General features: G+C 45.9%; 1 protein-coding gene across 4 annotated transcripts in view; it reads left to right on the top strand.

Moving 5' to 3' along the window:
• KCNH6 (potassium voltage-gated channel subfamily H member 6) overlaps positions 1 to 14470 on the top strand; it is a 119323-nt gene that overhangs the window by 48424 nt on the left and 56429 nt on the right. For 2 of the 4 annotated variants that reach the window (XM_083407477.1, XM_083407478.1), the window contains exons 3-4: positions 1073 to 1228; positions 11555 to 11664. In XM_083407477.1, the coding sequence (XP_083263603.1) occupies positions 1073 to 1228; positions 11555 to 11664 (266 nt within the window). Of the gene's footprint in view, positions 1 to 1072; positions 1229 to 10143; positions 10315 to 11554; positions 11665 to 14470 lie in introns of those variants that run through there. The other 2 variants (XM_083407479.1, XM_083407480.1) reach the window with 2 other exon arrangements.

Genomic DNA, 14470 nt, shown 5'->3' on the forward strand with positions numbered 1-14470 from the left:
TGCTAGCGGAGAGTCATCCTTCTGTTGTCCTTCTCCTGTCTACACATGATCATACATGATCATAAAGGTAAAGGGACCCCTGACCATTAGGTCCAGTCGTTGCCGACTCTGGGGTTGCGGCGCTCATCTCTCTTTATTGGCCGAGGGAGCCGGCATACAGCTTCCGGGTCATGTGGCCAGCATGACTAAGCCGCTTCTGGCGAACCAGAGCAGCGCACGGAAACGCTGTTTACCTTCCCGCTGGAGCAGTACCTATTTATCTACTTGCACTTTGATGTGCTTTCAAACTGCTAGGTTGTCAGGAGCAGGGACCGAGCAACGGGAGCTCACCCCTTCGCGGGGATTCGAACCGCCGACCTTCTGATTGGCAAGTCCTAGGCTCTGTGGTTTAACCCACAGCGCGACCCGCGTCCTGTACATGATCATACACAAAGATTAATTTACCAAAAGGTCTTGGTTGCAATATCCATCCTCTCAGACAGCATCACTGCCACAGCACCATCCATAGGGACATATAACTTGTAACTCTGATGCAAAACAGCACCAGTTCCTCCCTTTAGTTAATTTACTGGGTTTGTTTCTTGTAACATCAGTGCAGCTTGTTTTCTATAGGCTGCAAGTTTGTGCTCTTTCCAAACTATTGGTACTGGGATATTTCAACAGAACACAGCACCGCTGTCTCATATACAGCTTCTTGAACATTGAGGGCATCCAGGGACAGTGTGGAATTGAATTACCTATTTAAATAAAATGTGCATGGATTATTATTATTATTATTATTATTATTATTATTATTATTATTTATATTATTGTTTCTAATTGTTTCTAATATGCTTTTCTTAAATAAAAAAAACCATTGATCACATGAGATGTTGTGAGCCACTTTGGGCACAATTTTGCGGAAAAGTGGCATACAAATAAACAGATGGTGATGATACAATGACATCATTAAAAAACAGTTTTGAGCTGAGTGTAGTCTAACACTGGCGATGGCTGGGTGATGCATTCCTTGCTGGCTGAGCTGCTTTTCCATCTCGTCTTCACTTGTTGTGTCATGTTTTTTTCATGGCAGCATCCTGTATCCGGTGTTTGGTGGATGTGGTGCCGGTCAAGAATGAAGAAGGAGTCGTCATCATGTTCATCTTGAACTTTGAAGACCTGGCAGCTCTCATTGCCAAAAGTGCCCGGCAGAGCCTACACCAGCGCTTGTCCCAAGGATGGCGAACAGGTGAGAAGTGGCTCAGAATCCCTTACCTTGGGCAAAGGCACATGGTAGTTTGAGGTGGGGGGCGGAGTCTACGAGGGGGTGGCATTTCAGCAAGTGGGTGGTAAATGGAATCTCTGAATTTTCTCTGGAACTTGGCATGAACATGGCTGATAGTATGGCATGCAGATACCTCTTTGTATTTGGCCACGTTGAGTGAGTTGCGACCACGCTGGCAACTGTGGAAGAATGTTTTGTCAGAGGAAGATCTTCAAAACTCTACGGCCATAGGAAGTGAATTCTCTAAGATGGTGTATTGGGAAGGAAGGGTGTCCTCAGGTGAGGAGGAATCAAATCAAATCAAATCTTTATTGCAGTCCACAGACCGACAAAACAATTTCAAAACTAGATACAGTTAAAACGACCAAATAACTGCTGTGATTATAGCTGGCACCATAATATTCTCCATCTTGTGGTGAAGCCAGAATTATTTTATTTAGAAGGGGAAGTGACCAGCCCCTTGATATTAACAGTACAGTAAGGTAAAGGGACCCCTGACCAGTAGGTCCAGTCATGACCGACTCTGGGCTTGCGGCGCTCATCTCGCTTTGTTGGCCGAGGGAGCTGACGTACAGTTTCTGGGTCATGTGACCAGCATGACTAAGCCGCTTCTGGTGAACCGGAGCAGCACACGGAAACGCCGTTTACCTTCCCGCCGGAGCGGTACCTATTTATCTACTTGCACTTTGACGTGCTTTCGAACTGCTAGGTGGGCAGGAGCAGGGACCGAGCAACGGGAGCTCACCCTGTTGTGGGGATTTGAACCACCAACCTTCTGATCGGCAAGTCCTATGCTCTGTGGTTTAACCCACAGCGCCACCCGCGTTCCCTAGCCAATAGATAGGTACAGACAAATTCCTAAGGTATGAGGATATCTGAAAATTGTACCCGTATTGGATTCCAGCTGTGACTGGGCTACAAATTACATAAGATCGGAATCGTGGGTTGCTGTGTGAGATGTCCCAAAACCTTTGGAGGAGGCAACAAGAAAACCAATCCCTCATAGAAAGGAAGAAAGAGAGAACAAGAGGATAGAGTATCAAATCATGGACAAGGTTCTTAACATGAACATCAGAATTCTTTGAGCTGGCCATACAGATTTCCTCAAGCATGGATTGCCAAGGTGCCTGTAGTCAGGAGGGCTCTATTAGCAACTCCCTGCAGCCGTAACTAGACATGTCATCAAGCTCATACTTCTCAACCTGGAAGTGTGAGCTCCAGAAAGCTCACAATATTGTCTCATCTACTCAGTGCGTGTAAGTCTAGGTTTTTCCACATATACTAGGAATGACTGGTCAAATGGGAAAAAGTAGCAGGTGGCAGTCTACAGCGATCCAGTAAGAATAAGAATTACTTTCAACCAGGCCAAGACTGCTGTTGATTCCAGATGTTGTGTGCAACTTGGAGAATTGGGCAACTCAATAGCATTTGTAGAAGGTGGGTGGGATTGTATCTCTGTGAAAGAACGAGGAATTATTTGACAGAATTCCCCACACCTTCTCAAAACAATTTCCAGGGTTCCTCATAGAGGAAGATGACAGCCAGTATAAAACCAGTTCTGGTTTCCAGTGCAGATGTACCCTTAGATTCAGGGGCAAAGTAATAAATTGCCTGAAAGGTAAAGGTACCCCTGCCCATGCGGGCCAGTCGTGTCCGACTCTAGGGTTGTGCGCTCATCTCACTTAAGAGGCCGGGGGCCAGCGCTGTCCGGAGACACTTCCGGGTCACGTGGCCAGCGTGACGAAGCTGCTCTGGCGAGCCAGCACCAGCACAGCACACGGAAACACCGTTTACCTTCCCGCTATAAAGCGGTACCTATTTATCTACTTGCACTTAAGGGTGCTTTCGAACTGCTAGGTGGGCAGGAGCTGGGACCGAAAGACAGGAGCTCACCCCGCCGCGGGGATTCGAACCGCCGACCATACGATCGGCAAGTCCTAGGCACTGAGGTTTTACCCACAGCGCCACCCGCGTCCCAATAAATAAATTGCCTTAGCTCAGCATTAATTCAGCAGGCAGCAGCTTTAAATTCTACCAGGAGGCGTTATGTGTAAAATTACTCCAGCCCCTGGGGTTTTCAAAAGAACTCAGTAAATTAAGGAAATGAATGGAACATAGTGATCCCGTTTTGCTGTGCAGGCTGGCCTTGAAGTTCTTGTTCTAAGGTTAGGAAGTGTGTGTTCTGATGCATTTGTGATAAAGCTGCAGTATAAATTAGCAGTAGACTTAATAAGTTTTTGTACCTGTGGAAGAAGCATTTCCCACCTCCGTGCATTTCCAAATATGTTCAACAAATACCGTATTTTTTGCTCTATAAGACTCACTTTTTCCCTCCCAAAAAGTAAGGGGAAATGTGTGTGCGTCTTATGGAGCGAATGCAGGCTGCGCAGCTATCCCAGAAGCCAGAACAGCAAGAGGGATTGATGCTTTCGCTGCGCAGCGATCCCTCTTGCTGTTCTGGCTTCTGAGATTCAGAATATATTTTTTTCTTGTTTTCCTCCTCCAGAAACTAGGTGCGTCTTGTGGTCTGGTGCGTCTTATAGAGCGAAAAATACGGTATGTAGCAGATGTTAAGATTAGGAAAAGCTAGTGCTTTCTTCCTAGAGGGTTGCAGGGGTACACATACCCCTAAACATTTTGTGAATCATTGTACCTTTGTCCACTTACTGTATTTATTTCCCCCGATTTGAACTATAAAATGGTTATTTTCTTTAGTCAAAATGAGAGTACCCCTAAACATTTGGGGGGGGGGGGAGCACAGGGAAAAGCTAACTTGATTCAGTCAAAAGCTAGAAATTGTACTATAAGCCTTTTATGAAAAAGAACTTAAATTACTAAGGTTGTAATCCCAGGCATTCTTCCCTGAGGGTAAACCCCACTGAACTCAATGGGACTTCCTTTGGGGTAGATATGTATATCTTGTGTTTAGCACAGTTACAGAGATCTTTGCAGGCTCTCTTCCTCTTTGCCTGTCAAGTTGTAGAAACATTTTGGGCATCTGGATGGATGGCCATCCTGACTCGGCCCCAGACACACTGACCAGATGTCTGGAAGCTGTGGCTGGATGGCTACGTGGGAGCCGGTTGAAGTTAAATCCTTCGAAGACAGAGGTCCTGTGGCTGGGACGGGACGATATGGGATTGAGGGGGCAACTCCCATCTCTTGCGGGGGTGCAATTAGTGCCAGCACCGTCCGTTAAGAGTTTGGGTGTAATCTTCGACACCTCCCTTTCAATGGAGGCGCAGATTGCAGCTACAACAAAGGCGGCATTTTTCCATCTCCGCCAAGCTAAGCAGTTGGCTCCTTACCTCTCTCGCCCTGACCTAGCCACTGTGATCCACGCGACGGTCACCTCCAGACTGGATTATTGTAACTCGCTCTACGTGGGGCTGCCCTTGAGACTGACCCAGAAACTCCAGCGGGTGCAGAATGCTGCAGCGAGACTCCTTACGGGGTCTTCGCTGCGAGATCACATTCACCCGGTGCTATACCAGCTGCACTGGCTCCCGGTGGAGTACAGGATCAGGTTTAAGGTGCTGGTTTTAACCTTTAAAGCCCTATACGGCCTAGGACCCTCGTACCTACGGGACCGCCTCTCCTGGTATGCCCCACAGAGAAACTTACGGTCTTCAAATAAAAACATCTTGAAGGTCCCAGGCCACAGAGAAGTTAGGCTGGCCTCAACTAGAGCCAGGGCTTTTTCGGCCGTGGCTCCGATCTGGTGGAACACTCTGTCACAAGAGACCAGGGCCCTGCGGGACTTAACATCTTTCCGCAGGGCCTGCAAGACAGAACTGTTCCACCAGGCCTTTGGCCAGGGCACAGCCTGACTCCCTCCATTGGCAATCTTCGCAGAGCTCTGGCCCAATGGTTGCCAGTGGCTTGAATTAATTAATTTTATAATGAATGATTTTAAAGTGTTGTTTGTGCTGTTTTACTGTTGTTAGCCGCCCTGAGCCCGGCTTCGGCTGGGGAGGGCGGGATATAAATAAAATTTATTATTATTATTATTATTATCTGTATCTATACATATACACTAAACAAATTGAAGGGATTTTAGGGGTTTGGAGTTCTTAAATCTGGGTTTCTCACAAACTATTTATTTTTTAAATGTTTGTGCTTTCTTAAAAGGGAAACTACAAACTATTACATCACGAATCAAGATAATAATAGAACACCCCGCACTCTAAAATATACAACAACAAAAAAGTTATTATAAGGAGGAGCTGAGCATATAGCATAGGCTGAAAACAACTTGTCTGTTTTGGGTTAGATTCTCAAAGGAAGCTTTTAAACAATTCAAAAGAATCACATTTAAAACATAATATGGAATCCTTTTGGTTTTAATTTTGCAGTCTGTTGCAAACGGTTCCGGGTAACTGCATAACTACAGCAAGCAACCCAACTTTGCTTAATGTATACAACAATCAGAATACAGTCATACCTCGGGTTGAAGTAGCTTCGGGATAAGTATTTTCGGGTTGCGCGCTGCGGCGACCCGGAAGTAACGGAGCGTGTTACTTCTGGGTTTCGCCGCTCGCGCATGCGCAGACGGTCAAAATGACATCATGCGCATGCGTGGAAGTGGCGAATCACGACCTGCGGACGTGGGTTGCGTTCGCTTCTGGATGCGAACGGGGCTCTGGAACGGATCCCGTTCGCATCCAGAGGTACCACTGTAAAGAGAAATAGATTAATGAATTGATTCCACAGTCCTCTAATGGCCAGAGCTCAGTGGTGGAGCAACAGCTGTGGATGCAGATGTTCCAAGGTTCAAACCCCACCATCTCCAAGGAGGGCTGGTGATGTTTCCTGTCTGAAGTCTGGAATGATGCTGCCATTCAGTGTAGACAACACTGAACTAGATGAGTCAATGGTCTGACTTGACATAAGGCGGATTCCAATGCCTCTATTTCAGAACATGCATTTGTGCAGAAGTGCTGCTCATATACTTGCAGCCCAGAAGCCTCGCTGCATCCATGGCCCCAAAAATTGAGGCCAGTGGGAACTAACTGCTGCACTAGGTCAACCTTATAAAGCAGAATGGCATACTGTCAGTGTTGCAAGAAAATTCTGTTGGTGCAATGAATGCAAGCGGTGCTTTGCAACTAGAACCCACAATGCTGAAGCATTCCAAAAGAAGCAAAATCATAGAATGATAGAATTGTAGAGCTGGAAAGAACCTTGAGAGTCATTTAGTCCAACCCCTTGTCTTATGCTGGCTACTAGGCACCATCAATAAACCTCTTCCATGTAGTGCAGAGCAATGGTGCATGAACAGTGTCACTCCCATGTGGGTAAAGGGAGGAGAGAGCTTTCCCCTCAAGAGTATGTGAATCATAGGACACTCCCCCCCTACTTCTAGGCTACACTTAGCAACAGATCACAAGGCATAGCTGTCAACTTACAGATTTGAAAATAAGGGACCAGCAGCCTCGAAAATAAGGAATCAGCAGCCAAAATAAGGGAGCACAGGTAGGTTCAACTTCTGAGCCCCTTCGAGCCAAACGCAGAAAGCCCAGCCAGCAGCCAAACGAAGCCTCAAGCGGTGGTTCCCACAGCACAGCAACCCGGCAAAGGGGATGCAGCAAGGAAAACCACCGTCACCTGTCCGCTGGGAAGCGCTGAGCAAAGGCGAGTCCCCAGGCAACGCGGCTGATTTGATTGGCACAAGGCATGCAAGCTCCACCCCCCAGTCGTTCTTAGACTTCTTATTGGGTGAGCAATGCAGCCAAGCAACACAGTTGGTGCCTCCCTCCTCCCTGGCCGGCAGGGAAGGAGGGAGAGGAGCTGCTTCCTTTGATACCCGGGAAATTTAAGGGACATCATCAATAAGGGACAGCAGCGGGACACAGCGCTGGGATAAGGGACTTTCCCGCCAAATAAGGGATGGTTGACAGCTATGTCACTAGGTGGTAAAGCTGGTATACATTACCTATAATGTTTCTATGATCCACCCAAATAGGTGCAACTCAGCGTCCATCATTATTTCAGTGAAGAGAGCTATTCGAATATATTGTTTAACTTACACTATAAGAATAAATCAAAGCTAAGCATAAAAGGAATGGGGATGTTACTGTGTTAAGATGAGAACTCTATGGCCCTCCACCAAATATTCGGCCAGCTACTTACGTGTATAATTTGGCAGCTAAAATATTAATTTATATTTGGTGTGTGATGCCTCGAGGACCTCCCCTACAGCTTAAAATCATATTTTAGAGCACCTTTGTCACTCCTATCAAGTGTAATATTTGCAGATCTTTGCTTTAACATCTTTTGGGCACCTTCATATAGGCTATTACTTTTATCAATTTTTGATGGGGTGCAAAAGGACCTTTCACGTAAGGAACTGGGTTATTTTTCTTGATAATAGCCACCAGGTTTGAAATAGCCCAGCAATGCAAAACTCCAGGCATAGGAGCCAACTCTTAGGGACCAATGTCCCTTCACTGCCGCCCCCAATAAAATATTTGAGGGAATTGATGGGCATTACCATTCAAATAGTGTGTGTGTGTGTGCTACATTATGTGATCAATTATGGGGGGCTGGGCTTACCAGCCTCCCCGCCCCTCACAATATTTTATTCAAGTTGGCACCCCTGGCTCCAGGAAATGATTCTGAAGAAATTTGGTAGCAGTCAGTTTGGCATCTCAGTTGGGAAGAAAAATTAAACCGCAGACCCATAGCATTGTGTTTTGTATGCCAATAGCAGAAACTCGTGCATAAAACGGCCCTCTTCATATAGATCACTTGGGAAGAGTCTTCTTGGGATAATATATGTGACTTTTTGTTGTTGTCTTAGATACCTTACATGTTTTGATCCTTGCTTGTGCTAACACAACTTTCTGTAACGACCTCTTCTTCTTTGTTGTTGTTTATTTGTATTGTTTGTACTTAACTATTTTTTAAAAAGAAACCCAAGGTATAATACAGCAATTGTTCCAATTAAAAAGTATAACTTTACCTACTCTAGCATTTTGTGGGTGAATGCAGAGGAAGGATGAGGATCCTGTTATGCCAATAAGTACAAAATCACGAGATTTGGTCAGCCCAGTGGCCACTCTGGCCAGGGATCCTGCCCACTGACAGCAGCAAGACAGATATCCCAAGACCCTACAACAGAAGGAAGGCATAATCACATATAATAATAATAATAATAATAATAATAATAATATATGATTTATACCCCGCCCATCTGGCTGAGTTTCCCCAGCCACTCTGGGCGGCTTCCAATCGAGTGTTAAAAACAATACAGCATTAAATATTAAAAGCTTCCCTAAACAGGGCCACCTTCAGATGTCTTTTAAAGAGAAGATAGCTACTTATTTCCTTCACATCTGAAGGGAGGGCGTTCCACAGGGCGGGTGCCACCACCGAGAAGGCCCTCTGTCTGGTTCCCTGTAACCTCACTTCTCGCAATGAGGGAACCGCTAGAAGGCCCTCAGCGCTGGATCTCAGTGCTGAAGAATGGGGGTGGAGACGCTCCTTCAGGTATACAGGACCGAGGCCATTTATATGTTCACATCCTTGGTCTCTCTACGCCCTCCTCACCTTGTAGTCAGAAGCAGGGGTTTTTTTATGATGTTCTGATGTTTGCTGTTAGGGAAAATGAGGCCTAGTGCAACCAAACCGGTCATGCTCCCCTAAATCTGCCTCTGCTTGGAGGCAGCAGTGGTTGTTCCTAGCTGCCACTGCGACTGTGAACAGAATGAGGAGGAGGAGCCATCTTGTCCTTTGCCCCTAGGCACAAAAATGTTATAGGCTGGCCCTGGGTTAACCCTTTCTCCTCATGTTCCCCCCCCCCAAAAAAAATTCCTCCTCTCCCCCATTAATCTTCCACCAGAAAATGCTATTTGCTGCCCTTAGCATCTGGGGAGGATTTTTTGTAGGAAAACAGCACAGGGTGGGGCAGAATTAACCACACTTTTCCCCACACTGTGGTCCCAATTCATTTTATACCTGGAATTTACAATCTGTAAACCACTGAGGAAAAGCAGGGAAGACCAGCTGTTCCTTAAAAGGCAGCTCAAGCCATGAGATTCCATAACACAGATGGGAAATCTTGCAACCTATGAGGTGCATGTACGGATAGGTAAATATGTCAGTCCCACATTCTCTCAGCTTTTAATTTTTCAGTCTTAAATTCAATTCTCCACATTTCCAAATCAGTTTGCATTTTGTTTTGCTTTTCTTTTTTTTAAAAAGTTATTGTGAAATTCACCAGCACTGTTGTGCAGAACACATTTTTTATACACAAAGTTGCCAAGCAACTTTCTCTACTATAAGGCATCTTGGTGCATTATTTTCACCAAAATATATGCCCTTCTATGCATACTTTACACTAGTACGTGTATTACTTGGCTGAAGAACTGCCCTGCCAGTTTTGAAGGATGGCTGTGTTTCATTTCTCACGTGGTTTCAGAAAAATATGAATTAGGTAAGTTCAGCGAGAACTGAATTGATCTCCCATCTTGAGCTGCATGTGACCTTCTGCTGCTCTAGGTGTGGGTCGCTAATCCCTGAAGAGCCCTGTCCACTTTTCCCCACAGCCAAGATTTCAGCCATCAGCTGAATGGTGGGGAAACAATTATTGCTCTCATGCCATTAAGCAGCACAGGAAACGCAATTTGGACTTTGTGTGGAGTGCTAGGGGAGACTTTGAGCTCCCCCACCATCACTTCCAATGCAGCCAAGATCACTGTCCTCAAAGCTGTCGCTATTTAGTAGTAGTTGTAGTCCTGGGCAGACCAGGACCTCCATATACGCTGCCCAGGCTTGCACCCTACAGAGGTCACTATGGTGCCTCTAACTCAGCAAAAGCAATGCAGGAGGCAGCAGCTACAAATTACACATCTCTGCAGCCGCAGCAGGCGCTGCGATTCTCAAGCGTTTTGACTTTCCCCCCTTGAGATACACTTGGTTGTCTCTCAAGGCAAGAGTTAGGAAATCATGCCGCGTTTTCATAAATGCATAACCAAGCAACTGCATGGTAAAAGGCAAATTCCCAATGGATAACTTGTTTGCTTGTATTCACCCAATATCCAGAAGAGGTAATTGTGTTGAGAATGTATATTAAGTTGTTAAGGTATTGTTGCTGGATTTGCAGGACTGTTGCTGTCCACCCATTTCCCTCCCCTCCTCCTCCTTCTGTCAATCCTGTTAATTTGTTTGGACTAGCCGCTGCCCTGTAAAGGAACTGGCACAGTTAATGTCTAGATAGCAGCTGCCTGGCAAGCCACCATTCTCATACCCAGAAAAATGCAGTGATCGCCGGAAAAAGCCATTGTCTGAAAGCTGTAATGGAAGGGCGGGAATTTCCTCCCACAACGGTTTTGTCAAGAAATGGTACCATAACTTGGATCTAAAGATCCCCTTCCATACATATGAAGCCATTATTCTCCTTGTACAAGCAAGGCACCAGATAAAATTAAGCCACAGCTAGAGATTCTGTCCTGCATATTCTATCATTAGGTGTGTAGCATGGAAAAGGGGTTGCTCTTCTGTCTTCCAGAGCAGCACAGGAAGTATTTTTAGCTGACAATTCTGGACGCCTCTTTAGTTTGGCATGTCTATGAATTCAGTTGCCTTGAGAATCCAGCATACGAAGTCTATGTGGAGACAGTGGCGTAGCGTGGGTTGTCAGCACCCGGGGCAAGGCAAGTAATTTGCGCCCCCTAACCTGGGGCAAGGCAAGTAATTTGCCCCCCCCGCTGCACTGTCCCTCCCCCAGATAGTCCCTCGCTCTCTCACCGCACCGCACCGCACGCCTGGCACCCTCCCCTCCACAGTGGGCGGCGACCGGGCGGCTCGGATCGGATTCACACAGCCAGCACTGCAGTGAGAGAGAGTGAGCGAGCCAGGTAGGGGCAGAGAGCTGCGAGTGCGAGCGCACCCCCAGATGTCGCGCCCGGTGCGGCCGCCCCCCCCCCCCTGCACCCCCCACGCTACGCCACTGTGTGAAGATCTGGAAGAAAAAGTCTCTAAGTGGACAACATTGCTTCCTTTCTATAATTTGCGTTGTTGCCCAGAGACTTGGGACCGCCGTGGCTTCTTCCGAGACTTTCCTAAGCTTTTTGCCAGATGCGGCAAAACTAGCTGGTAGGACACAATTCAACTGTGCCGGCTGCGCATGTCTGTAGGTGTGCTTTTCAGTCTTTGAACCTGACTGTTCCCCAGCCCCCCCCCATGCCTTGCCTGTTGCATGTTGCAGATAGGTTACATTTGGGTTTTTTTGTGTCTTTTTGTTTCGTGTGTGTGTGTGTGTGTTTTTCTTTTTCTTTTCTTAACAAGGTCAAAATACGAACTTGAAGTTTAGTCTCCCGCCCCTACAACGTCTCACACTGCGGCGGAAATCTCTGACTGCCACTGAGTTTGATGGAGTAGCCATTGACTATGGAAAGGTAATCATTCACCGTAGACTTTCTATGATAATGATAAGCCCACCTATTTGGTTAGCCCCCCACCCCACCCCCCACCCTGTTCCTCGGCTCTCCTGCTACATACACCTTCCGTCTGCAAATTAGGAAAAAGAACCAAGGTCTCCTTGCGGCTAGGCCAGGACAATGCGACAGGAGCCGTCAAAATCCCAGGAGGATAGGGTTCGAAAACATTCGATCCTGTCTGGCAGATCCCACAAGGGCATGACATCACCTGTACCATACCAGGCTGCATCTAGACGTGTGGCTTCTAGTGCTACCCATTCATTGCTCTCCTCTGGCAAACCTCAAGCAAAATTGCAATTGACTGTCCTCCCTATGAGACTATTGTGCTTTCTCAGTGTTGACACATGTTCCATCCACACCACTGGGCATGGCATAGGTGCTGTGGGCAAGCCCATTTGAAACTCAGCAAGCATCCACCAGAATTTAAATCTGCAAATAAAAATTAGTAAATGAGCGCTGGTTCTTTAAATGTTTCGGAAAAATAAAAATGGAGCTATCGAATGGCACCCATCGCGAAGATTATAGTGAATGTGTGAAGAGCAGGTTCGCTTTCCTGATAAGGTCCCTGCCCGTGTCAAAAGGACAGAAGAGTAGCACTAAAGTAATTTTTAAACATCATAGTGCCAGATTTCCCCAGTGGGTTTCCAGCAGAGATTGCACTGCTCTTTCATTCTTCTGGGGGGAAAGCTGGCGTTTTGGGCACCTGAGAAAAGCTGGAAGAAGCACGGGGAAGACAATGATTGGCTGATGGCAATTCCGCACTAAGTACCGTATTTTTCGCTCTATAAGACGCACCAGACCACAAGACGCACCTCGTTTTTGGAGGAGGAAAACAAGAAAAAAAATATTCTGAATCTCAGAAGCCAGAACAGCAAGAGGGATCGCTGCGCAGTGAAAGCAGCAATCCCTCTTGCTGTTCTGCCCTCTGGGATAGCTGCGCAGCCTGCATTGGCTCCATAAGACGCGCACACATTTCCCCTTACTTTTTAGGAGGGAAAAAGTGAGTCTTATAGAGGAAAAAATACGGTATCTAGTGTAGAAGCACTCTCAGGACTCATCCACACTACTGCTTGTCTCATACCTAGAAATTATGGATCTGAGCAGTTTCCCCCTTGCTCTGCTCCTTTCCCAGGGAAAACCCACTCTTTGGCGGTAAATCAATACGAAAGGCAGTCCACAGAGAACTCGAATTGCCGTTTGCTCTGACCGAGCTCTGGGGAGCGGTTTTCCCTGGGGGAACGCAGCAGAACCAGGGGGGTGCATGGATGAGCCCTCAGTCTCTGGCCTGTGGAAGCTGAGGCATTTTGTGATCCCTGAAGCTCCCAGTCTTTGGGGCATGCCCTTGCTTTTCCTGCGCAAAGGGAATCTGTAGGAGCTTCTCCCCTAAGGCTCCTTGCCTTGTGGCAGCACAGTTTTCATTGTGGCTGCAGCTGAGGATGGAAGGCACATCCTCCAACATTTCTTTGATGAAAATAGGAATGTCCTATTTTTATTATTATTATTATTATTATTATTATTATTATTATTTTATTTATTATTATTATTATTATTTATTATTATTATTATTTATTATTTATTATTTATTATTTATTATTATTTATTATTATTATTATTATTATTATTATTATTATTATTATTAATTTATTTATTATTTATTATTATTATTATTATTATTATTATTATTATTATTATTATTATTTTCTTTATACCCTGCCCATCTGACTGGGATGCCCTAGCTGGGTGCGGTGGCTTCCAACAGATATAAAAACATTTTTAAAGAAAAATTATACATTAAAAAATCCCCATACAAAGCTGCCTTCAGATGTCTTCTAAAGGAGATACCATATTTTTTGCTCTATAAGACGCACCAGACCACAAGACGCACCTAGTTTTTGGAGGAGGAAAACAAGAAAAAAATATATTATGAATCTCAGAAGCCAGAACAGCAAGAGGGATCGCTGCGCAGTGAAAGCAGCAATCCCTCTTGCTGTTCTGGCTTCTGGGATAGCTGCGCAGCCTGCATTCACTCCATAAGATGCACACACATTTCCCCTTACTTTTAGGAGGGAAAAAGTGAGTCTTATAGAGCAAAAAATATGGTAGTTACCTATCTCCTCAAGAGTCACATAATTTCATACCCCCCAACATTTCTCCAATGAAAACAGAGACGTCCTAAGGAAAAGCAGGACATTCCGGGATCAAGTTAGAAAGCAGGAAAGCTTCTGTAGATCTGGGACTGTCCCTGGAAAATAGGGACGCTTGGAGGCTGTAGGGAAGAGTTAGACCTCCCCTTCTCAAGAGTGACAATTAGATGAAAATCAGCCCGTTCCCTTGCCCACTGGTACCTAGTATTTAATGCTTTCCAACAACCAGATGTGTTTGGAATCCATAATGCTAAAGATGTCTGGTTTGAGCCTAAGCAAGCGCAGGCATTGAGGCTGATATGCTTTTAAGCCATTCTAAATCAGGCCATTAGAGGGCAGGGCATGACACACAAGGCTACTGCCAAGAATGTCGCCAGAGCCGTTGTAGATGGGAAATGGGGGGGGGGGGGGTGGAGAGATGCAAAAAGGCAGGGGGCAGGATGGGCTCTTGAACTTTTAACTTCTCTGCAGAGGAAGGAATTGTCAAGCTGTACCTGCCAAAATACCCTAGACTGCACAACTATTAAAGAACCAGGAGCCCAGTCCCATTTTCATAGAATCATAGAAATGTAGAGCTGGAAGGGATGCCGTGGGGTCATCTAGTCCAACCCCATGCAATG

This window comes from Podarcis tiliguerta (assembly GCF_965153285.1).
Source record: "Podarcis tiliguerta genome assembly, chromosome: 13".
Classification (NCBI taxonomy): domain Eukaryota; kingdom Metazoa; phylum Chordata; class Lepidosauria; order Squamata; family Lacertidae; genus Podarcis; species Podarcis tiliguerta.